The following is a 24,806-nucleotide window of genomic DNA, read 5'->3' on the forward strand; positions in this document are numbered from 1 at the left end:
ACCTACGCTTCTATGAGACTTGACTGTCCTGAAAAATCCAGAAACCACCTTATAGTACTTAATATACAGTATGTAGCTTATCAGGTACAAGCTCGTCTCATTACGACACAAATAATCAGGTTTAACATCAGTGAGCAGTACTTCAAAATCAAGAAAAGAGTCACACAATGAGGAAGGATTATAATGAATGATCTTTATAATTTTTAACTTTAAGAACACGTTTTAAGGGAGATCCAGTCACTTTGGCATCATCCTCTTCACAAAAAACTTTGATACTACTGCACCCTTTGGCCAAACGCCTTTGTTTCATATATTAAGATAGAGAAAATAATGAAAACTACAAAGTTCATTTTAAAGATCGGAATATAAATAAAACAGTGCCAATATTCTAAAATTTAAATTTAATAACTAGTTACATAATTCAATTAAAAGACGTGTTTCGTGTAGGTGTGTTTTGTATTTTTGTTGGTTTGTGTAAGGAAGTAGTTATAATAAATTGCTAAACTTTCCCTGTACAATCATTTTGCGTAAAATTAAAGACAATTAGAGCACAATTCCCCAACGTATTCAAATAACTATAACTATTAAAGACTTTTACTATATTATTTCCATTTAAATTAGAATGCAATGAGAAAAGCGATTAAATTATGCATGGGCAATTTAAAAACACTATTTTCTTATGCAAAAGATATTCTTTTGCGATAACTATTGTGCGAACAATGTAGTTTTACCAATTTTATTCGTATAATGTGCAGAACATGTAAACATAATCATTTTTTATTGTCGTTCTAATTATTAATATTGAACTAATTACTGAAGGAGCGACTGTATAATTATTTTATTTCACCATCAATTAATCAAGGAAACTTTTGACTTGCTAATGTCAATGACAAGTTGAAATTTATTGTAGACCGCCACTACAATACTCTAGCGCGTTAAAATCTAAAAAGCCGCATTCTGAATAGTAACTAGTGATCGGGCGTGAACGTAAGCTATGGAGTGTGAGCGTAACTCACGACAAGTCACAGTTGAACGCTCTCCCGCCCAGTATATCAGTTGCGGCGGTTTACGTTACGAGAATCTCTATAACCTCGTAACGTCACTAATCGAGCGTGGTCGCAGTATTACGCAAAGGTAACTGTGCTATTTGCATCATCTTAAAAAGAGATTTTTTAGAAAAATTCAAAGCGGACTCAGAGAAATAATTGAATAACCTTAAAAAATTTGAAAAAATAAAGAGAAAATAAATAAATTAAAACTTTTAAGCATTTTGACATGTTACATAGTGAACATCGATAAATCACCGTGACTCTAAGGCCCATTAACAATTACATTTAACGACAATTCACTTAATTTTTTATTATTTACACTAAACAAATCTATTTTTAAATAGTACCAAAACTTAACTAATTATTACTGTTTTTTGAAATATGATTATTAATAGTTATTAAAAATATTTCTCTCAAAACTCCAGAATATATAACCAATGTGTTCTACTTTTTAAGATCATGCAAGGCTCAAAGACTCTAACTCAAAATATTCTATGAATATTTAAAAATTGGCCTATCTGAGCGTTTTATAGCTCAGTTTTTCGGATATTAAAATGTTTTGTAAAATGAAATTTTGATAATGTATATCTTATACTTTAGTATGTGTATAAAGTAAAATGAACTGACTTGTTCAGAGTTCGATCTTCAACTGAGACTAAGGTTTACTAAGTGCTACGTGTGGTCAGTGCTGCTATATGGCGTAGAGGGCTGGACACTCAAAACGAGGGATATAAACAGATTAGAAGCTTTCGAAATGTGGCTCTATCGCCGTATCCTAAAAATACCATGGACAGCGAAAATCACAAATATAGATGTCCTTAAAAGAATAAACCAAGAACGCCAACTTTTCGAAACCATCAAGAAAAGGAAAACGGCGTATCTAGGTCACATCATGCGAAATGAAAAATACCAGTTCCTCCAACTTATAATCGAGGGTAAAATTGAAGGCAAGAGAGGAATGGGACGCAAGAAAATGTCCTGGCTCCGAAACATAAGGCAATGGACAGGGATTAACGACATACAATCTCTGATACATATTGCAAGAAATAGAGAATTAATGGAAAATGTGATCGCTAACATCCATTAGTGGATTTGCATCTGAAGAAGAAGAATAAAGTAAAATAGAAATTTAACTATTTATTATTGGTGATGTTTGGTTAGATAGATGCCATGTTTGGTTTAACAGATAATCAATTTATGGTATCTACTACAGATTTTAGTGTGACTCTCTTATAATAATTATCTTCTTCTTTATTTAAGCGATTTTAATTGTTCATTGAGTTGTTGCCTCTATGAAAGGTTGTCACTTCATCTCTTGCATGGTCGACCGGAGCTTCTTCTACCACCTGGTGATTTGTCCCTTACTATTTTAACGACTTTTGTGTTCGTCATTCTACTGATATGATTGTCCCATTCTTATTTCTATTTAGTTATCACTCGTTTATATCCTGTACATTACATTTTGTTCTAATCTCGTCACTCCTTATTCGGTATCTCAATGTGTTTCCTGTAATTCTTCCAGGTATTCTCATGTCGGGTCCTGATTCTGATACATACGTCATTATTGGTCTTATACTGGCTATTAGATTCTTGATTTGATCTTAGAGTTAATATGTCGGTTACGTCATATAGTGTAATTAAGACATCCTGCTAATCTATTTGCTCTTTGTACTTGATCTCTTACTTCTTTTAATACTTTTTCATGATCTCTCAGCGAACACTCTAATCCCTAGGTACTTTATTTGCAATACTTGTTCAATAGGTTTAATTGTTTATCACTTCCGTGATTAATTGTCACAAAGCAATAAAAACACATGCACAAATGACAAAATAGCCTCGAAAATTATTTTTTTTTAAATACTCTGTATCAAAATCAAACAAAGACCTAAATAAACAACAAGGGGAAAACGACGGGTATCTAATTAACATTATCCTTACAAACCGGTTACGACTCGTTACGTAGCCGTCGGCATCAGTAAAATATTGTTTTCGAATATACTGAACGGAAACGTTAAGTGTCTGAAACGCAATGTTCCGGACAGTGTGCGTTGTTCATATTTAAAACCATTTAAATTATATTTTTCGGAACCTTAAATGGAATCGATTTAACTCTGAAGGATAAAAGTATTAGTTTTCGTTTTTTCGTTTTTCTAAAGAAGAAGGCATCCGTTCTGGAGGCATTTGAAAAAAACTACTTGCAAGGCGCCACCTTCAAAGAGCTCTAGCTCCCTTAGGAAGCATTTTCGGACTAGGTGAATTGGGTAAAATTGTCTTAAAATTATCTGAGGAATCTCCAGTCTTCGTTTGTCAGGAGAGTATCTGGACACCTGGAGAGTATATATATATATATATATATATATATATATATATATATATATATATATATATATATATATATATATATATATATATATATATATATATATACACTCGGGTGCAAAAAAAATCGATCCATGGGTATTATTTGCTGAAAAAGAAAACGTTTGAAGATATTAGTTTTAAATCAGGTATATACGAGTATGTAGAAGTACTTTAATGTTAGATTAAAATAATTTTTACAGATTACCCAAAAAAATCATTTATTTATAGAGACATACGCCAAAACTCAAGAATACAAGAATATTCAAAACTTTCTGAAATTAAGAAAAACATTGATAATAAATCAATATCTAGTGTTTTCCCCTCGGGCCCTTATAACAGCCTGTACACGTCTCGGCATTGGGGTAATTAACCTCTGGATATCAAATTGATCCAATTGGTCCCATATTTCTTGAAGAGCCGCTGTAAGTTTAGCCAAGTTGTTTAGACGGGGTACTCGTGCTCGAAGACGTCTTCCCATCATATCCCATAGATGTTCTATGGGATTGAGATCGGGACTGCAAGCTGGCTAGTTCATACGGACAATTCCCACCTCCTCTATATATTGGTTGACGATTCTAGCACGGTGAGGACGCGCGTTGTCCATAAAAATAAAATTAGGTCCAATGAAAGGAGCAAAATGTACCACATGCTGATCTAAAATACTTGTTATGTATCTTGCAGCAGTCATAGAACCTCTATCTACAATAACTAAATCAGTATGGGTTTCTGAACTGATACCAGCCCAAACCATAACGGAGCCCCCCCCCGATAACTTATTCTTTCGGCAATATTACATTGAAAATATCGTTCTCCGTGTCTTCTCCAAACCCTTTCTCGGGCGTCTGGTGACCTTAGACAAAATCTGGACTCATCTGAGAATAATACATTGCTCCAATCTGCATCACTCCAGTTTTCATGTTCTCTTGCAAGATGTTCTATGGATAGTATTGAAGATAGGGCTGTCCTTCTGGATAATAAATTACCTTCTACAAGTCGTCGACGAACTGTCCATCTGCTTACATCCACATTTCTCACTTCGCTCAGACGATTTGCCAGTTCAACTGAAGTTAGATACCGATTTCTCAAACATGATGAGACCAGAAATCGATCATCTCTTTCGGATGTTACCCTTCTACGACCTGATCCTGGTCTTTTTGTGAAGTTCCCGGTGTCGCTAAAACGCCGAACTGCTCTTTGAAACGAAGATCGACTAACACCCAACATTTCAGCTGCATAATATTGGCTACGACCATCTTGAACTAAAGTCACCGCCCTTGCAGAATCTGTCGGAGTTAGAGACATTTTGGAAGGATAATTAAATAAAAATATAACACGTTTTGAAAATAAAATCACTACACTAGTATGATGGTTGTTGAATTAAAAACAACATTCAATAAATATCTACTTGCTTCAGATCATTTTTGACAAAAACCTGAAATACCAATTTGGTTTAAGATATATAAAAAGCAATATTAAAAATATTATTTTATTTCTCGTATACGAGGGTACACCTAAATTTACATACGTAATTTAATGTCTCTAAAATTATACAACTTCAAATAAATAAGAAATAAGGAATGGATCGATTTTTTTGCACCTGAGTGTATATATAATTTTAGTTATAAGTTTCAGGATAGTATTTAGTAATTTTTACCTTTGTAGTAGCAATTATATAAGAATAAATTAATGATTCGTTTAATAATTTTTAATTATAAAAATTGTTTCAGCTACAATCATCTGCTGTCAGTTTTTGGTACTAGTGTCTTCAAATAGTATGCAGGTTAGTACTAAAGCCCGCTTAATATGTGTATTTATTAATAACAAAAAAATGGAAAATTTGTAATAGAACCAGCTTAAAAAGAAAATTTTCTGTAATTTTTTACCAAATAAGATCTCTCTTAGTAGTGATACTTATTTATTGTTCTATTATAGCATAGCTCTGAAGATGACTTTGTGAGTCGAAAGCGCTCAGCTGGGAAATAATTGTTTACACATTTCAAAAATACGTTCCTTTTTCCATTCTTCGATTTGTCATAAATGTGTACAAAAACATATCAGTCTTATATAAAATTTCGGTTTTGAGTTTTGGCAATAAATGTAAGGCTTTAAAACGCAACTTTTACCGTCGAATTTTCAGACTACTTGAATCGTGCCTACCGTGGAAACCTCCAGGACTTTGCGGAATGTTCCCCAGAAGCAATTGAATGGCTATGTAAATTGGACATTAATATTTAGTGTCATTCATTCTATCTTTAGTGTTTAAATAATATATTTAATATATATGTATATATTATTGTATTTGTATATTTATCGTACTGTGAAAGTCCATACGCTAAATAAATAAAATAACCTTCGAGTTGATAAAAATTTTATTTAAAATTGATTACGCGAGCGTAACTGACATTCAAAATCGCCGGTAGCTTTAAGTATTGTTTCTGAAAGAACGGTCCATTCTGTACAAATTTGCTAATAAATATATTTTTTTCAAAATTATCAAAATTATCTCAGCTAAAATATTTTTTTCTTCGGCGTACAGATTCTTGGTAAATCGATTTGTTTAGTTTTCCACCCTACGAGGGGGCATTTTAGGGGGAAGAGTGGTAAACCTTTTTGGATCTTTTTGGGGTCTCACAATTGACATTCTCAGCAAAATTCAGCTTGCTCGTTTGCTATGATTAAGGTAAAATCTCTGACGACTAGACTATTAGGTAATCTTTAAATAAAGTACTTCCAGAAAAGCGCATCGACAATATTCTGGCAACGCTACAAAACTTTTATATTTTATATTCCACGTTATAAATATAATATACAGTGATGAGTGTCTTACCACCCGGCAAAATAGCGGAAAGGATAGAAGATAGATTAAGTTGTGAGATAGTACGAGATAAACTAGTTCTTAGACATGGCTATTTGACTTCAGTCATAATTATACGGATGACCTCGAAAATATTTTATTTTAATAATTTCTGATGTTAGAATAAATGATTGAATAAATTAAGATATATTATAGTAAAAAACATTAATTAGTAGCGATTTTAAATTATAAATCTTTAAGTTAGTTAATAATAAAAATAACTCAACTGAAATATTTGACTAAACTAAAGGTAGGTATGTTCGGTCCGAAAACAACTATTGTATGTGGAATTGGTGTAATAGTTAGAGACGTGGTCTATTGACAAGAAGGTTGGGGTTCAATTCACACCAAGGATAACATTTTTGTTTTATTCAATCAAAAAATAATAAAAAATATGATACATATTAGGTAACAAGTTTTCAAAAAACTCATTATTTACAATTTATTCTTTTTCCAATGTTATAAAATAGAAATACAAAATAATTCAAATTCAATTCCAATTTTACAGTCTTCAGTTGTGAATGCAAAATAATCCGGTAAAGACTGTTTAATGTCAAATCCATCACTAAATTCTCAGTGTTAATATCAATTCCTCTGTACAGGTAATGATTTTCAAAACAATTGACAACATTGGAATGGATGCGCGCGAACAGCTGCCTGCTTTACAGCTAACCAAATCATCAAGCCTTCAGCCATCAAATATCGAGAAGTGCTTTTGCACGGTAAACAGAAACTTTTTATTGAAAAAACAATTCGTAAAAATGGTTTTAACGGTCGAGGAAAAAGTGCAAATTGTTATCTGGCATGTGAATGGATTATCAGACAACATGATTAGACAACAATTTGTAAATATGTTTCCAAATAGGCCGGCTCCAGCACGATCCACAATTGAGTCTATTATACGTAATTTTTTTTACTTATGGATCAGTGTTCGCTCCAAGAGGAGTTAGTAGACGAAAGGAGGTAAATCCAGATTTGGAACTAAGGAACACTTTGATTTGTGCAAGTATTGAGCAAAATCCTACCCAATCAACATCTCGTCTCGGAGAACAATATGGAATTTCAAGATTTAGAGTAGGTAAAATTTTGAAAAGACATCGATACCGTCCCTATAAACTTCATAAATCCAACGAACAATTCCCTGGGGATTAATATAGACGTTTAGAATTTTGTCAAACTGCAATGGAAATGTCACATCAAGATGAACATTTTTTAGAGAACGTTTTGTTCACCGATGAATGTACGTTTTCATTGCATCGTCGTCACAATTCCATGAATGCTCGGTATTAGTCTCGAGGAAATCCTCGTCAGATTTATGTCGCTCTTACCCAGCGTCCTCGAAAAGTAAATGTTTGGGGAGGCATAATAGGGAATCATGTCATTGGTCCATTTTTTATAGACGTAATGTTAACTGGGCGGAAATACTTAGAACTTCTGCAAAATCAAATTGTCCCAGCCCTTCGTAATTTACCAATACCTTTCGATTCCATATGGTTTCAACACGATGGTTGTCCTGCACATCGACTTTTCCTAATCGATTGATTAGTGGTCACAAAGATATTTTTTGGCCTGCGAGATCACCTGATCTTGCACCTTGTGATTTTTTTATGTGGCGATATATCAAATCCAAACTATATGGAATTGAAGACGATAGGCCTAATTCTCTCCAAGAATTAAGAGAAAAGATCTTTGATTCAATGAGAGGTATTAGTCCAGAAACATTAACTAATGTTTAAACTTTTATAATAGATTGGGTTATTGTTCTGCCGCTAATGGAGGCTTATTCGAACATTTTTTGAAAGTACATTTCATTAGAATAAAATACGTTTATTTAGAATATTTTTATAGAATTTCTACCTATTTAAACATTTTTTGTAAGTACATTTATTTAGAACGTTCTTTTATGTTTGAAGAATTTTTACTTTATTTTGTTATACATACGACATTGTTTTTTTAATAAGATTTTCATGTTTTACTATAAACACTTCTAATAAAGACTGAAATAAATGTTTAGTGATTTAAAGCAAAACGATATATCTGCATGATTTCAAATTTTTAAAAAAGTAAAACCTCCATGTTGGATTCGAACCCTGAGCGCCTGGATGAGAACATCGTGCCTTGAACTCTGATCCATCAGACTTTTATAATTATTTAGTGACAGTTTGGGTTATTGTTCTGCTGCTGTTCAAATCATAGTAGAAATTATTCTTGGTTAATAATTTAAAACTTTAGATTAAATAACCACTATTAATTAAATTATTTTATTCACATTTTTGCTTTATTGTGGTCAATCAGTTTTTACTTTATGCGAAATTAAAAAATGGAAATACGTCACACATACGACGTTACACATAATAATTATGACCGAGGTGATTTAGCTCGAAGCTAACGTCTAAAGGTATGAGACTATCGATAGTGGTAATATAATGTAAATTATATGTTTCTATCGATTATTTCTCACCTTTACGAGTTTCATCTCTTTTTATTTTACAAGGTAACTGTGTTTTCTATCTCTTACGTTAAAAAGCCGGGTGGTAAGACACTCATCACTGTATATACGTTTTGCAAAGTAAGAGTGAGAGATAACTTAGGACAGAAACGTTTTCACTGCATGTTTCAATGTAGAAGCAGAAATGTTAAAAAATCATTCTTCATATTTAATACTCCTATGTTTAAGATACCACAACTGAATAGCTTTCCAATAATCATTGAAATATTTGTTATAAAGAACAAAGTATTACGTTTATATACATGTACATACGTATAACACATCAGCTGCTACTTTCAATTTTCTATTTGTCTTTAGGATCCAATTACGATGACATCTGATGGATGGAGGCCGATTGTGGGTAGCAGAAGACAACCACCTGGCTTCGAGACGGATATGCGGCTATCTCAATATAAAAGTCCTAGGCAAAATACAGAAACCGAAATTATTAAATCTGAAAGTCCGATTACGATTACAACGCCAGAATCTGAACAACACGAAGAAATTGAAAGTTCAACAAAAGCTTTAAGCAACTTGAATGCAGGACCGGCGCAGACACAGAATACTGGTAGTAATTTTAATAACTTATTTAAAATAAAGAAGATATAAATACTCTTATTCGTTTTATCTTTTGTATTTTAGTAGTTTTTTTGGTTTGTCTCAGCAGTATATTTATTCTGTGCAACAATAATAAATTACTAAGAAGCAGATACTTTTAGTTACCTGCATCTTTCATGTTTTATTAAGATTTAATATCTTTTAAACAGTTTCTCTATAATTGTCTTATAATATCCCTGTCAAAAACAAATTTGGTCAGATTGTCATAAAGAGTTGGAATAAGTGTCGTATTTAAACAGCTATTGGTACTATTTTAGTTATTGGTACTATTATCCGCGTGTCACATAGTTTGGAATTCTCTAGCGAAGTCTCGTTAGCAGTTTATTTCTAATGCTTATTGAACTCATTTGTTCTTTGATTTTTCACGTGCTTCATTTAATACCACAATATTTGACTAACACAATATCAGAGAAATACTTCGATTGTAGTACGACATCTTAATACAGTGTTGGGAACTGTACTTGTAGTAAAGCATATAGTGTTAAAAAGCACGAATTTGATAGCAAGCTTTTGGTGGATGATATTTTACAGCTGGTTATCTAATATGGCCCTAATATTACTTAAGTTAGTTAGATATATGACAATGCCAGATTCCCAAGCAATAATAGAGAGCGGAAGAGAAAGAACAGAAATAATAAAAATAAAAAATGGAGTAAGACAAGGAGATGTGCTCTCAACGGTACTATTTATTCTATCACTAGACACTCATAGAAAAATACGCTCATAATCTTCATTTATCAGCCCTGATTCGTCCACTGTTAAACATAAGCATCCTCTAAACATTTCCATCTATCTATGTGCTGCGCCTCTGCTAAATTGGTCGTAATGATTGTAAGGTCAGTTCATCATCGTGTTGAGGATCTTCCATAGCTTTGATCGTCTGCCCATAATCTTCATTCATTTGCATCTCATACGCAGAACAATCTCATTTGTATAACGGAGATTTCTATACATCCATATTAATATTTAAAGCATCTAATCGTTTAAATGCGCAATGTATGACTGTTACAAAATATTTTCCTGTCGTACTCATCTGCCAGTTTTTATCTTCTTAGTCATGCACTGAAATTTCTCAGTTGCTATTAGATTTTCATATATAGGTATTTTGAATAATATTCCCATCCTCCTCCTCATTCCTGGAGCCCTTGTCAGGACGAGGTGACACTTTAAATATTGTTAGCTTGCTGTCTTCATTGGCTGCGATCCTATGCCATATGGAGACGACCTTCATATAGAGATTTTTCCACCAAAGACTTCATTTGTTCTGCCCATCGTGTTGAAGATCTTCCTCTTGGTCTTCGGCCTTCTATCTTTCCTTATACTACAAATAGTTCCATAGTCGTTGTACTTCTAGCTATGCGGCCTAAGTAAATTAGATATGCTATGCCCTTTAATAGCCTGTCTTTTATATAAAGCCCTTCCAGAATTGATAGGTTGGTTCTATGTTCTGTCCAGGACACGCTCTCCGTTCTGCTCGCGGAGATAAGAATACGGCCGCGGTCAGAAGGCCCTGCCTGTCGTAAAAGACGACTAATGGGTAGGAATCGAGATGTAGAGAGCCGTCGCTTGAGGTGTCGGGTCTGTAGAAACGCACTCGAGGGGCTTAGGCGTCACGGTCACCGGTCTATACTCCTAATATCCGAGACGAGACTCTCGTGGGACTACTCTACTCTCAGTCCAAGAGAACCAGGCGAGGTTGAACGAGCTGGGCCCGTACACACCTCTTTTGGCCTTACACCACCAATAGGGGTGTCGGTATCTCGGCACGTACCTGCCTGGAGATTTAAGAGTGGTAGAGATCCTCTACGAGCTCTACGTGCGAGGTGGAAATTCCTCTGCCTGCGTCACCTGTCCGCCCGTGGGAGGGGATAACGGATAGGTGAGGTAATCACAACACAGATACTACGAGGGAGGTGGAGCCCCGCGATGCGTATGCAACGGGCCACCTTCATTTTGGTGTCGGACTCGTAGGGGCAGTGGAGTCGCTAACGGTCGTATGCCGAAAGGCCAGGTAGACCAAGGTCCTGCAAGTTTTCATAATTGGAGAGCACAAAGCAACGCCATGTCCAGGACACGCACGGAATTCTTCTGTAGACCCACATTTCGAAGGCTTCAGTCTTACTTCTATCGATTTTTTTAAGAGTCCATGGTTCAACTGCCTATGTAGCAATGGGAAAAATAAGGGGGTTGAAAAAAAGGGCGTTGAAAAAATAATTTTTGTCAATTTGATATAATAAAGTCTAATATGAAAAAAATTGAGTTACGAGTTTTACTAATTGCAATGAAGATATGGTAAATTAAGCTTGATTATTAATTTTTACAGGTAATAAGATTGCTCCACACAGCAAATTTAACTCGCCAAAATATCAAACCATTCCTCCTAACGCAGTGTCTTTAGGACGACCTTCACAATATGGTTTTAGGAAACATCCAATGCCTGCAAAACCAGTAAAGACGGTAACACACATTGTACCCGCTCCAAAAAGAAAAACTCCTCCTAGGGGGCCGATGGGGTCACACAGTACAAGAAACGAAGTGTACATACATCCTACAGGTTCATGTAAGTATTGCACAGTTTAGATAAGAAATTTCGTTATTTACGTTTTAACCATTTAACCAATTTAACCTAACCATTTTTAATTTTATTCATTTTTGTCATGCCATCGACTCAACACAGCATTCTCATATTTTCAACAAGCATCCGTCGATTTTCTTCCTTTTTATTTCCAACATTCATTGCTAGACATCCTTCACATTTTACGACGGTATTATAGAATTAACAAGTAGTTTTATTGGAATCTTTAAGTTTTAAATCATAAACACAAAACATACTTGCTTTATTCCATTTCACCCAATTTCTTCTAACTTGCTTTTTATTGTTCCATAGTACCCTTTTATCTAAATATAAAATAATGTTAAAGTGGACAAAGTTCTGTTAATATCACTGATGATATATAATAATGTTATACCATTTTATAATGCCAATATAAAATTTTATTGTAAAATTTATTTTTTAGTAAACTTTCCCTATATCAAACAAGGACCCAGCAACGTAAGAACACGAGAAACACAAGGTCTTGGTGTATTCGGAACACAAAATCATTTTACTGTTAATCAGCCAAACTCTCACGTGGAAATAAACCGTTTTCCGTCATTAAGCGATAACGTTTTCGAACAATATAAGAGCCCTGGTGTTTCTTTTATTATTCCAAAAGGGAAAAACGGGCAGGATGAATACAGCAGAAATTTGGTACCACCACCACCCTCTAGAAATTTGGCAGTAGAGAAGGAAAAGTTGAAGAATGCAAAGATTCCTAAGTTTAAGGATAGTACGGCAGCAGTATCCGAACCTGTATTGGAGTTTCACGAAAATTATGGTAAGTTTGCGTGATCTATCTCCAATGGAGTTACAATATAAATCAGGCCTTCTCCAGCATTCTCCTCCTAGCATACCTTTTTTTGGCTCATCTCCTTTAATTATCCACATTTAATATCTTTTCAGGATTGGTACACACTTCGTCTAACCACTTCTTCCTTGGTCTTATCACTAGCCGACGCTCCACCATAGTTCCACTAAAAGTTTTGCTAGGTATTCTCTTGTTATCCATTATTATAAGGTAACCAGCCCAGAGCAGTCTTTGAATTTTTGCATAATTTGTTGTAGTGGTTTCCTTGTAATATTTATATAACTCATGGTCTAACCTTATTTTCCACACGCAATTGTTGGTAATGGGCCCCAATATCTTTTTCTTAAACGTATTGATAGGTTAACAAATGATAGCTTTAAATATCTGAAATGGATCTATTACATGACTTTGGGCTAGTACTTGTCCTTTTGTGTGAGCTATGGTAGCTTAAGCTAATTTTACCAATTTCCTTGGTATACAAAATGATCACCATCATGAAATATAGTTTGTCTCTGTTAACATTGTCATAGGCTTGTCGAATATATGTGTATATATATATATATATATATATATATATATATATATATATATATATATATATATATTTATACAGTATCGGAAACAATTTAAGGTGGATATACACTTTGAATGGTAGGAAATCAGAGAAATATATTTTAAACGATATAGCGATACTAGTAGGCGAGGTCACCAAACCAATTCGTATTAAAGCTATATTTTTTAACGACGTAATTTAACAGTGCTAGCTTCGACAGTTATTCAATTCATTTTGATTATAATGGCCAAATACTACACTACATTTCATTTCAGTTTGAACTTCCACAAGTGTTTCTGATAAGGAGTTAAATAACTCGAAACACGTATAGAACAATGGTGGAATTCGAATTGAAATGAAATGCAATATTTTACTTTCATTACCGCTGTTTTCTGAAAAATGTCAAAAATTTACCCAGATACTGCTATTACTATATTTTGCAACACTGTGGAACTTATTAGAAACAAACGGTTGATGATATTAATCTTGCTTCATCTTTTCTCAACATTTTCGTAAAAAAATCATCACCTTTTTTAGTTTTTACTTTCTAAGTCCCATTTATATTGTTATGAATTTATTAATTGTTATGTCTTTATTTAATTTATAATTTATTCTATTTTATTTATTAATTCTTTACTAATTTATTATATTGTTCTTATTTTAATTTATTAAAAAGCGCGATAATTAATATCAATTTATTTAACTAATAATACATAATTTATCTAGACGAACGTAACAATTAAATCGCGACCGCGAATCTTCTTCAAAATTAACTGACCCTCTTCATAACAAAATTCCTCTATAAATATAAAATCCTGTTATTCGAGAACAACGGTGAAGCGGCGATCTCCCATCGAAGTAACCAGAAGCTTAGACCGGTCTTATTCGGCCTACCTGGAAACCTCGAGTCGGATGACTCATTATAATTTGGGTCTAGATGCTTCGCCGAAATTACTACAACAAAAACAGAATTAGTCATAATATATTTACAGTTTTGTAGGCCATGATATTTAATATCGTAACAATATCTAGGAAATATTCGCTAAAAATCCATCAAACTATTACTATAGACAGGGTTAAAAATGTTTCGGCTATAATGCTTAAGCTAATGAATTTTACGATTTATATGTAAACATAATAAATATTTAAATAGTAATTTTACGTAAAAAAATGTTTTAGCTGTGAAACCACAAATACAAGACAACTTAGTGCACGCACCAGTAGTAAACTACGACCAGACTTTTGGTTTACAAAAGCCATTTAAAATTAAACATCCTGCTGCAATCGATGTTGAAGTTACCAAAGAGAATTTGAAAGTGTATCATAATATTTTACCAAATAGATTCAAGACAGGTAGTGGTGACTATATAGACTACGATTACCATACAGTACCCACTCCAGCTGCTATTCCAAAGTTACAGACCTATGAAGTAACAGAAGGTAAAGTAATAAAATTTGTGTTATTATCATGAATCATCAATTCTATTGTTGCTCAAAGCATCGAGAATTGCCCATAGTTCTACAGTGTCAAATGCGTTTTCATAATCTACCAGTACAATCCAAAGTATTATTTCATATTCTTTCTCTTTCTGAACTCTGATAGTTACGAAGCTGATTATCACAGATATTATTTTATTTGCAGTGGTAACTCAATCTGAAATGAACAGTCCAAATACTCTGCTTTTGTCCTACTAAACTTTAAACCTCTTTCTTCAAGCACTTGTCTCCACTTGTGAAAAAATCTTTTCCATCATCAGCATTACTGAACGCCTCCAAATAACACCATTTGATATTTAGATTGTAAACTATAGCATATTTTAAGGTTCCACTTTTCCAAAATGTTACTTTTTCTTTTGTAATGACATTTTCTTCAAGAACTTAAGAAGCTAATTTGCCTTTTAACACATCAACTACATATTATTATTCTATGCTTCCATATGTGTGAACCTATAGACCCGTGGACTTACCTGTTAAGATAAGTACTACTATTGTCTTTACATACAAATTTTCAGCTATGTCTCTTTTGTTAGCGGTTATGTTGTTTATTTTTAAGTGAAAAACGAAAATTTTAACTTCATCATTTAATTTATTTTGTTTAACCTAAGTACTACATTTTATGTCATTTCTAAAATATAAAATAATTTATGATAGCAACCACCGTAGCTAAACAACTGAATATAGAGTCAAAATGTACTGTAACAATATATCAAGTAGTTGGGTTGCCCCATTCGTCAGTTAAGCCACGCTGATATTCATATTATCTATCATTTCCGCCTTTAACAACATATCAAGAAGTTGGGTTGCTACATTCGTCAGTTACGCCGTACTGATATTCATATTATCGTTGATTGAATAACGATATTATCTATCATTTCCGCCGTTCGAGTCAAGTTATTATTGACTGTAACAATAACCTCCGGCCAATGCTTTTTAAATGCATTCGTTTTTTTCGAATCCTGAGAAAACTATGAAAGTGTTTTTGAAAAATTTAAACGCAGAATGAAAGATAACATTAATACCGAGGGCCGAAAGTCCCTGAAAACTTCTATAATTTTTATTTTAGTAAGTTAGAGGTGAAAAAGAAAAGAAAATTAAGTGTGATATTTAATTTCAAATATCTCATTTAAAAGAAACTTTTTGTTTATTCTAAGGGACTTTCGGCCCTTGGTAATAATGTAATCTTCCATTCTGCGTTTAAATTTTTCAAAAATATTTTGTAGTTTTCCCAGGATTCGAAAAAAATTAATGCATTTAAAAAGCGTTGGCCCGAAATTTTGCGCCTACGCTCTTAACAAGGGGCCTTGACAGATTACTAAGAGTCGGAACCAACCGCAACCCAGATTTTTTAGCGAGGTGTTAGAGGCTGCTATTTATATTTCTGGCCTAGGCAGCAAATACTGTTAACTTCACTGACTAACTACTGACACTTCACTGGAAAGTTTGACGTTTTTAAGCATATTATGGGCACTTAGAACGTGTGATAATTTATCATAAGTTTCGACGTGGATTATCAAGACAAGAGTGCATCGAGGAACGTAAAAAATTGATACGATGAATTCAGTCGTGGTCGGCGCAAGGTCGCCCAAAATCGGCTGTTATACCAGAAACCATCGATGCTGTGCGTGAACTGATAGAGTAATATAGTCATGAGACATACCGTGAGATTGAGGCATCCTTGGATATTTGTATAACAAGCATCAATAAGATTTTGCATGATCATTTAGCTGTAAATAAGATTTGTTCCCGTTGGATCCCACATAATCTGACAAAAGGTCAAAAAGAGCCTCGTGTCAATTAGTGTAAGGAAATGTTGAAGAAATGGGATATATGCAGCCCGAAACTAAACAGCAATCGATGCTATGGGTGTTCCAAGACGAACCAAATCCAACAAAAGTTGTTCGTAGAAGAAGCACATCGAAACAAATGGTCGCTTGTGTCTTTGGTATAAACGGTCATGTAGATAGGTGCCATTACAAGAACGTAAGACAGTCAATCTAAATGGTATACAACCATTTGTTTGTAAGAAGTTTTTAGTGAAATTCGGAAAAAGAATAACAACAGACGAATCATTCTTCACCACGACAATGCAAGCTCACACACATCAGCACACCCAACGGTGTTTTTGTCTGGCCAAAACATCGAATTAACGAGTCATCCGCCGTACAGTCCTGATTTGGTATCGAATGGCTACTTTTTATTCCTGCACCTCAAAAATAATTTGCGTGGTCAACGATTTTCGACGTCCGAAGAAGCGGTTGAAGCGCTTCTTCGTTCTTTGGGCTTCGGTCCTCAGGGAAACCCATGTTTTGGAGTTACCTCAATCTAAATGGAAAAAGTGCTTCGAAAATAGGTTCAAACGCATGCAAAAGTGAATTGATTTTTATGGAGAATATTTTGAAAAGGAATAAAGCCATTTCCGACCATAAATACTTGTTTCTTCATTGTTAGGCTAGAAATATAAATAGAAATCTCTCGTAATCCATGATCCTCCTCTTTTATCCAGACATGGGACCGGCTACGTTGTTTGTAGAGCATTTCTATGCATCCGAAAGCCAACATAGGCAGAATTACAAAAATCTAACTTATTCGAGTCGAGGCACTGGAAAGGTAGCATTCTTGATACATGTTAGGAATATCACGGACAGAGTTACGATATATTTTTTGTTATAGGTAAATGGCAAGATAATCCTAATCCTTTCACATTTAGCTACCTTAAACCAGGCGATATCCCCCAAGGTGCTCACAGCCACAGACATCAACAGCCAATTGGACCTCAAATAACAAACGAACCGATCGTTGAACTTAATCTTCCTCCTTTCCTCCCTACTCCTTACAGACCCGATCCAGCTTATCCCACCTCTCCAACCCAAAGCGAAGCTTCCACGGTATTTTCGCAAGTCAGCAAGAAAATGAATAAATTTAAGAATGCAGCACTGAATAACAATCCATTATTTTTTGATATTAAAGAAGTCTCGACGCACTATCCAATTCTGGGAAGACCTGCATTTGTACAAGAACAAACTGAGAGTCCCATTAATGATAACGAAATAGGAAACGAGGTGACTACTCAACGAGAAGAAAGCACTACAAAGAAAAGAAGAAGGAGACCTCAACCAAGGTTTGTATTTATAATTTTTATATAGAGCTTAAAATATCATCAACCTCTTCTAATTCAGTGTAGAATTCATATCCTCTTCTTTATTTTTATGGATTAAGCACGTGCTTTTAGAGTAATGTTCATTATAGAGTTGGCATTTATAGAACTGAATAACTGCATTGTTACTTTGAATTAGCGTCGATGTTTAATCTTTTAGAAGACCAACACCATCCACTACTACTACAACTACGACAGAAGAACCGCCAGCGACCGAAGCGTACGTGCCAGTAAATGTAAACGAAGAACTGCCAGCGGAAACAGAAAAACCTCCTCCAAAACGTTTACGTACCAGACCTAATAGATATAGGGTCCCTACGGGAAGTGGTGCCATAAATCAAGACATTCAAGAGAATCCCATTCAGTATAGAACCACTACCCCTTCTAGTGAAAATGAAGAAAATAGTGGAGAAAAGAAAGTTAGAGGAAGAAATCGGTATAGGCAAAGAGGTTAGTTTATTCTGCCATTATCAGAGAATACTAAAATCTGACATTTTTGCTTAGTTGGGCTATTTAAGTAATTATAGTATTTTGCAGTTTATTAAAATTTTTTATTTATACAATAGTTTAAAAAATATATACTTTGTATACAGGGTATTTCATTAATAATTGGAAATTCACATTTAATTTGGGTCTACATTGCTGGATACTCCCGATATTTAAGGATCTAAAAGTTAAATTTCAAAAATTCCTTTAAGGGATGTAACTCAGTAAAGAGCTGTGTTTTTTTTTAAGTAATTTTGGTTAAACCTTAATATATTGAACCCGGAAGTCTACAGTTAAAATATTTACAATTATCAATTAAACACCCTGTATATACTATATTAATTAGAATAACAACTAATATATTATATTTTTAGGTAGCGGAATTAAAGACCCTAGTGACGTAAGAAATTCCGTATATCGTAAACGAACCAGACCAACAACAACAACAACCTCGAAACCAGCAAATCACAAAATGGTTAACTCAGAATACAACGAACCAGCAGAAAACAACGGATTCAAATCAAAGTACTTCTACCACTCTGATTTGGAAACAACACCTAAACCTCAAAGAATTGTTGACTACGAAGAAGCCATCATGAGCTACGAAGATAAAAGCGAAGTTAGCTATGAGAGTACTTCCAGCGGCAACTTAATTGAAGATATTGGATATAAGGGATTAAGAACTACTATAACTCCTGAAGAAACTACTGTGGTAAGTAATACATACAGATCTTTGAAAAATATTTTATGATATTCTCAGGATATTCATATAAGATTCGTTTAGTGCATATTTGTTATGGGTATTGAGGCCATCTTGATCTTGAATATTGTTGTGAATTTATTAAAAGGTTTAATATTTATAACACTTACGAATTTAATTTATTTTTTTATTTATATTAATTTGTCTTACAATAATTTATATATCCGAACGTAACAATTAAAATCGCGAGCGCGTCTTCAAAATCAACTGACCTCCATATAAAAATGTTTTATTTATATACATAAATTGCCGTTATCTCGAAAAGTCGAAAACCTTCTCGACTAGACTGAATGGCAGCAAAACGGTAAGGGCAAACTGGATTTCCCATCGACTCGCCTCGAACTTTGTTTTTATAACATCGTGTGTCAGGTATTCATGACCTAGAAAATACTCGAATAAATAAGGATATTAGTAATAAACATGTTTACAGGTTTTTAATATGACTCATATTTTTAGGTAACAATATCCCTATATTTGCCTTAAACCAAGTAAAAGTTTGCCTTCTTTAACCACGAAATCCTTCGTCTTTTCATCCACTTACCCCTTTAGAATTATTTCCAATAAATGTATTAACGAGTTATTCGAAGTGTGAATGTCAGTAAAACAAAATTGTTCAGGCAGGTAGCGGCGGTTTCTCCATTGGTAACACCAAAACCAAATAAAATTTCATTAAAATACAGTTTTCTTAAAATCTCATAAATATCATCTTCTTCTTCTTAGAGTGCCGTCTTCCTACGGAGGTTGACAACCATAATGGCTATTTTTATTTTAGAACTTGTTGCTCTAAACAAATAAATCGATCTGCATTGATACCAATCACGTAGATTCTTCAACCATGAGTTCTTCCTTCGGCAAACAGATCTTCTTCCTTGAATATTTCCCTGCATTATGAGTCTCAAAATTTCATATTTTGGTCCACTCATCACGTGGCCTAGGTATTCCAGTTTTCTGGAACCCTCTCCAGTACTTCTTTATTTGTAATTCTATCAGTCCATGATATTTTTAATACTCTGCGGTATAACCAGAGTTCGAAAGCCTCGATTCTTTTTAAATTGCATTTTTTAATGTCCAAGTCTCAGCTCCATACAATAATATTGAAAATATATATCAGCGAATGGTACGTAGTCTGATCTCCAAATTTAGATTTTTGCACGTTAGGAGTGGCTTCATTCGTATAAATGCTGATCTGGCAATCTCTATTCACCTGTTTATTTCCGCAGTATGATCATTGGTTTCATTGATCAAAGTTCCCAAGTACTGATATTTTTCTACTTGTTCTAGCACGTTACCATTGATTGTCAATAGGTGATGTATATTTTGTGGTCTTTTTGTAATTAGTATGTACTTCGTTTTTTAGCGTTTATACTAATTCCCATCTCAGCACTATTCATACTTAAGCTTTCGATAAGATGTAGATCTTCTATACTCGTTGCTACGATCACAGTGTCGTCTGTATATCGTAAGTTGTTAATTAATTTTCCGTTAACGGTCATTCCAGCTTTGATATTATTGAGGGTGTTTTGGAAAATTTCTTCAGAATATAAGCTAAACAAAAGTGGCGATTAAACACATCCCTGTCTAACTCCTCTACAGATCTTCATTTCTTCTGAGTGTTGCCCATCAATTTGAACTATGGCACTCTGGTTTCCAATATACTGTTTGCACTTTATTTATGATTTTACTGCCGATGCGCTTGTTCATAAGTATTGATATTAGTTTTTCATGTCTTACTTTATCGAAAGCTTTTGCGTAGTCAACAAAGCACAAGTGTAGATCAACGTTTACATCCCGACATCGCTGAATCAATATGTTGATGGCAAATAGTCCTTCTCGAGTACCCATTTAATTTCGGAACCCGAACTGCGTCTCGCTAATATCCTTCTCTAGTCTTTCGTATCCTTCTCTTATGTATTACTTTCAGCAGTACTTTTAAAGTATGTATGACTCATGAGGCTAAGTGTTCGATAATCAGAGCACTCTTTTGCTGTTTGTTTTTTAGGGATGGTTGTAAATGCTGACTTCAGCCACTCTTGTGGTATTATTCTCGTATCGTACATCGTGTTGAATAAATCTGCCAATACTTCCCAGTTGTCCTCTTCCACTAGTTTTAACAGTTCTACTGGTATTTCATCTAATCCAGCTGCTTATTGTCTTTAGAGTTTTTGATAGCATATTTGATTTCATCTATCGTGATCTTCTGTCTCTCTAAAGAATTTAATTTTTTTATTTTCTGCATTTCACCTCTTTCATCTTGGAAAAGTTCTCTAACGTACTCCTCCCATCGTCATAATTTCTCTGGTAAATCTATTAGTAGTACTCCTTTTTTGTCTTTTATATGTCCTTGCTGTCTATTTCGACCGATTCCAGTCACTTCTCTTATTTTTTTGTGCATATATCTCATATCATATTTTGTTTCTAGTTCTTCTATCTATTTACATTGTTTCATCAAATACAGTGGCGCACCCAGGAAGGGGGGTTTGAGGGTTAACCCCCCCCCCCCAGGACCCTATTCCGACAGTGTTACTTACACATTTTAAGGACTCAAAATGGAGGTATCATAAAAAAAATTTCGGTGATCAACCAAAACCCCCCAAGAGGCAAATTCTAGGTGCGCTACTGATCAAATAGATTTTCTTAACTGTTTTGATTTTTTCCTTAATTATCCGTTGTATTTATTTATACTTCTGTAGATCTTTTCCTTTATATTTCCTTCTTTCTTCCATCTGTAATAGTATTTCTTCTGTCATCCACTGTTTTTTAGCCTCTGACCTATGTTGTATCAAACTTTCTTGAGCTGGTTTAAGTAATGTGTTTTTTATATTATACCACTTTGTATTTACATCCATCATTTGTTTGTTGTCAGTTAGTGTTTTGTGCATATTAACATTTACATTATTTTTTAATTAGTTTTTTATTTCTTCGTTTTTTAAAATGCTTACATTAATTTTGGTTGTTGTTTTCTGAGTTCAATTCTTTTTAATTTTATTTTCACGTCAGCAACTAACGGATTGTAGTCTGAGTTAACATCTGCTCCAGGATAAGTTTTAACTGAAATTATAGAGTTTTTATATCTGCTATTTACGAGTATAAAGTCTATCTGGTTTCTGACAATGTGATTTTCTGTATGTGAAGGAGACGTCCATGTATATAGTCTTCTCTTAGGAAGCTGAAACCAAGTATTTGCAATTACCATATTCTTTTCTTGGCACAATTCTATGAGCCTTTCTCCTCTCTCGTTTCTAGTTCCTAATGCGAACTGTCCAACTATATTTTCAACTGCACCTATTCCATTTTTTGCATTAAAGACTCCTAAAATGTAAGTAATATCTCTAGATTTTGTTAACTTGATTGTATTGTGCAATTCTGAATAAAACTTTTCGATCTCATCTTCGGTCTTATCAGCCGTGGGAGCATAGACTTGGATCATATTAATATTACAGTTGCGTGCTTGAATTTTTAGCATTATTATTCTTTTTGAGATTTGAATCACACCTAGCACTGATTTTCTAATAGTGTTGCTTATGATGAAAGCTACTCCGTATCGATGATCAGTTTTGTCTCCTCCACCTCCAGTGTAATAAATATTGTGGTTATTTTTTGATATCTCTCCATTTCCACTATATCATAGTATCATTCATATCATGGTATCATTCAAATATAACTTTATTTATTAATCATATGTATTTGCACTACGCCGCTGTATGCACGTGCCAAGTATGGAATTTTCATGTAATAAGATACAATAAATACGTGTTCATTACGCTTATAATAGAGGATAATATCAAAGGTAGAGGTGAAACAGGTTGTCGACAATGTTCCTGACTTAATAGTATAGAGATTGGCAAAAACGACACTGAGGAGTGCCCAAAACAAGTTTTCGATATGAAAAAACACTCAAAAAAGAAGATATTAATTAATTTTTTGTCACTTTACTTTTTATTTACGTGTTTTTGTTAACACAACTCATTACAAATTATTTTTTAGTTAAATATTCGTAACCCTGAAAATGAAATCGATTCTGTTACGGTTCCTCCACAATATCAAACTGAGGAAGAACAAATAGTGGATACAACAGTAGTTACGACGATTCCTACAACTACCACAACGGAAGCACTAACTACTACAAAAGTAAGCAGGATTAAGACAAGGCCTACCAATTTCAAAACATCCAATAGGCCGAGGTTTAGTGTAAAGGATTACAGGCAGCGGTTAAATCAATTTACAACAAGTACACCATCTACTACGACTGATATTGTAAAAACTACATCGGAAGGTTCTAGAATTAGGTAAGCATGTTATTTTTCTTATAAAACATTTATTTTTGTTGGCGTTATTGATTTAGAAGGCTATATCCATTTGTCTTCTTATAAATTATTTAAATTCTAAATTTGAAATTCCATTGAAGATTAAGAATCCCGTGCATTTATTCAGCGGAGCTGTAAATTTTATGTTTTTAATGCTACATTTAAACTAGAATACGCTGAAGTAGATCGGCGTATGGTGGAGCAGTATGACAACAGTTAAGGACTTGCGGCTTAACGATATTCCTCCATAGATCCCTATGGAAGAAACTACATTTATTTCTTGAGTTCGATATTTCATTGATTATTAATTTTTTCAACTTCGTTAGAAATATGCCACAAAAAACTAACAATTAGATAGAAACATAACATTCACAATCTTATTACTTACGAAATGCAGTATTCTATTTTATGAAGCAAATTTTATTTTAGGAACGATATACATTATTCTACGAATGTACAAGGCGGCCCGGCTTTTGGTCTGTTTCTCACATGTGTTATTAGTGCCAAATTGTATTATCGAAGCAGATGTTTACATATTTTTAGTTTTTCAGATTTTTAAAATATTACACGTCGCTTAACTTGCAAGTGTCTGTCTTTTAATTAATTGACATTTTGTTTTTATTGATGTGGTACATTTTGAGAAATAATCTTTTTTATAGTTGTTTTCTATATCCAAGACCTTGACATTTGATAAATTAAATGCTACTGCACAAAAATTTTTCTCTGTTTAACAATCATTTTTGTGTTGCGTTATCCTTTGTTTTATGCGTTGCGATGTTTGACCTATATACTGGCTATCACATTGAAGACAAGACAGTTGGTACAGCTTGTCCAATTTAAGGTGATACTTGACAAATTTGTCCACTTGCGTAGAAAATTAAGTGAGAACGCATTCGGAGGAAAAGAGATACATAATGCGCTCGGACTCTTCGCCTCGTTGGTACACTCCATACTACAAGTTTACAGAGAGTGATCTTATTTATTAATGGAACTTCTATGATATATCTAGATTGTATGTTATTTTGACGACCCACAAGCTATCCTTCCACCCCTCCCCCTCGCAGCACATAACGAAAGAGGAGACTGTACTCATTTTTTACTTTGGAGACTCTGTTTAATAGAACATCTTCCGTATGTGGTTAAGCCACCTAATTTTAGGTGTAGCTAGAAGAGCTTTTCTCCCTTTGGATGACTAAAAACTGAATGACTACTTGGGACTCATGTCCCCTAAATGTGTTGTCCAGACAGTGGGCCATCGACCTGGGTCGATGT

At 33.9% G+C, this 24,806-nt stretch overlaps 1 protein-coding gene across 1 annotated transcript in view; it reads left to right on the forward strand.

The window, feature by feature from the left end:
- LOC140441174 (uncharacterized) overlaps window positions 1-24,806 on the forward strand; it is a 97,556-nt gene that overhangs the window by 67,767 nt on the left and 4,983 nt on the right. Inside the window, exons 3-11 of the mRNA XM_072531655.1 lie at window positions 5,138-5,190; window positions 9,071-9,320; window positions 11,694-11,930; window positions 12,388-12,747; window positions 14,510-14,770; window positions 17,501-17,948; window positions 18,145-18,434; window positions 18,845-19,182; window positions 23,215-23,516. Of these exons, the coding sequence (XP_072387756.1) occupies window positions 5,138-5,190; window positions 9,071-9,320; window positions 11,694-11,930; window positions 12,388-12,747; window positions 14,510-14,770; window positions 17,501-17,948; window positions 18,145-18,434; window positions 18,845-19,182; window positions 23,215-23,516 (2,539 nt within the window). The remainder of the gene's footprint in view (window positions 1-5,137; window positions 5,191-9,070; window positions 9,321-11,693; window positions 11,931-12,387; window positions 12,748-14,509; window positions 14,771-17,500; window positions 17,949-18,144; window positions 18,435-18,844; window positions 19,183-23,214; window positions 23,517-24,806) is intronic.

Source organism: Diabrotica undecimpunctata, chromosome 5 (genome assembly GCF_040954645.1).
Source record: "Diabrotica undecimpunctata isolate CICGRU chromosome 5, icDiaUnde3, whole genome shotgun sequence".
NCBI lineage: Eukaryota > Metazoa > Arthropoda > Insecta > Coleoptera > Chrysomelidae > Diabrotica > Diabrotica undecimpunctata.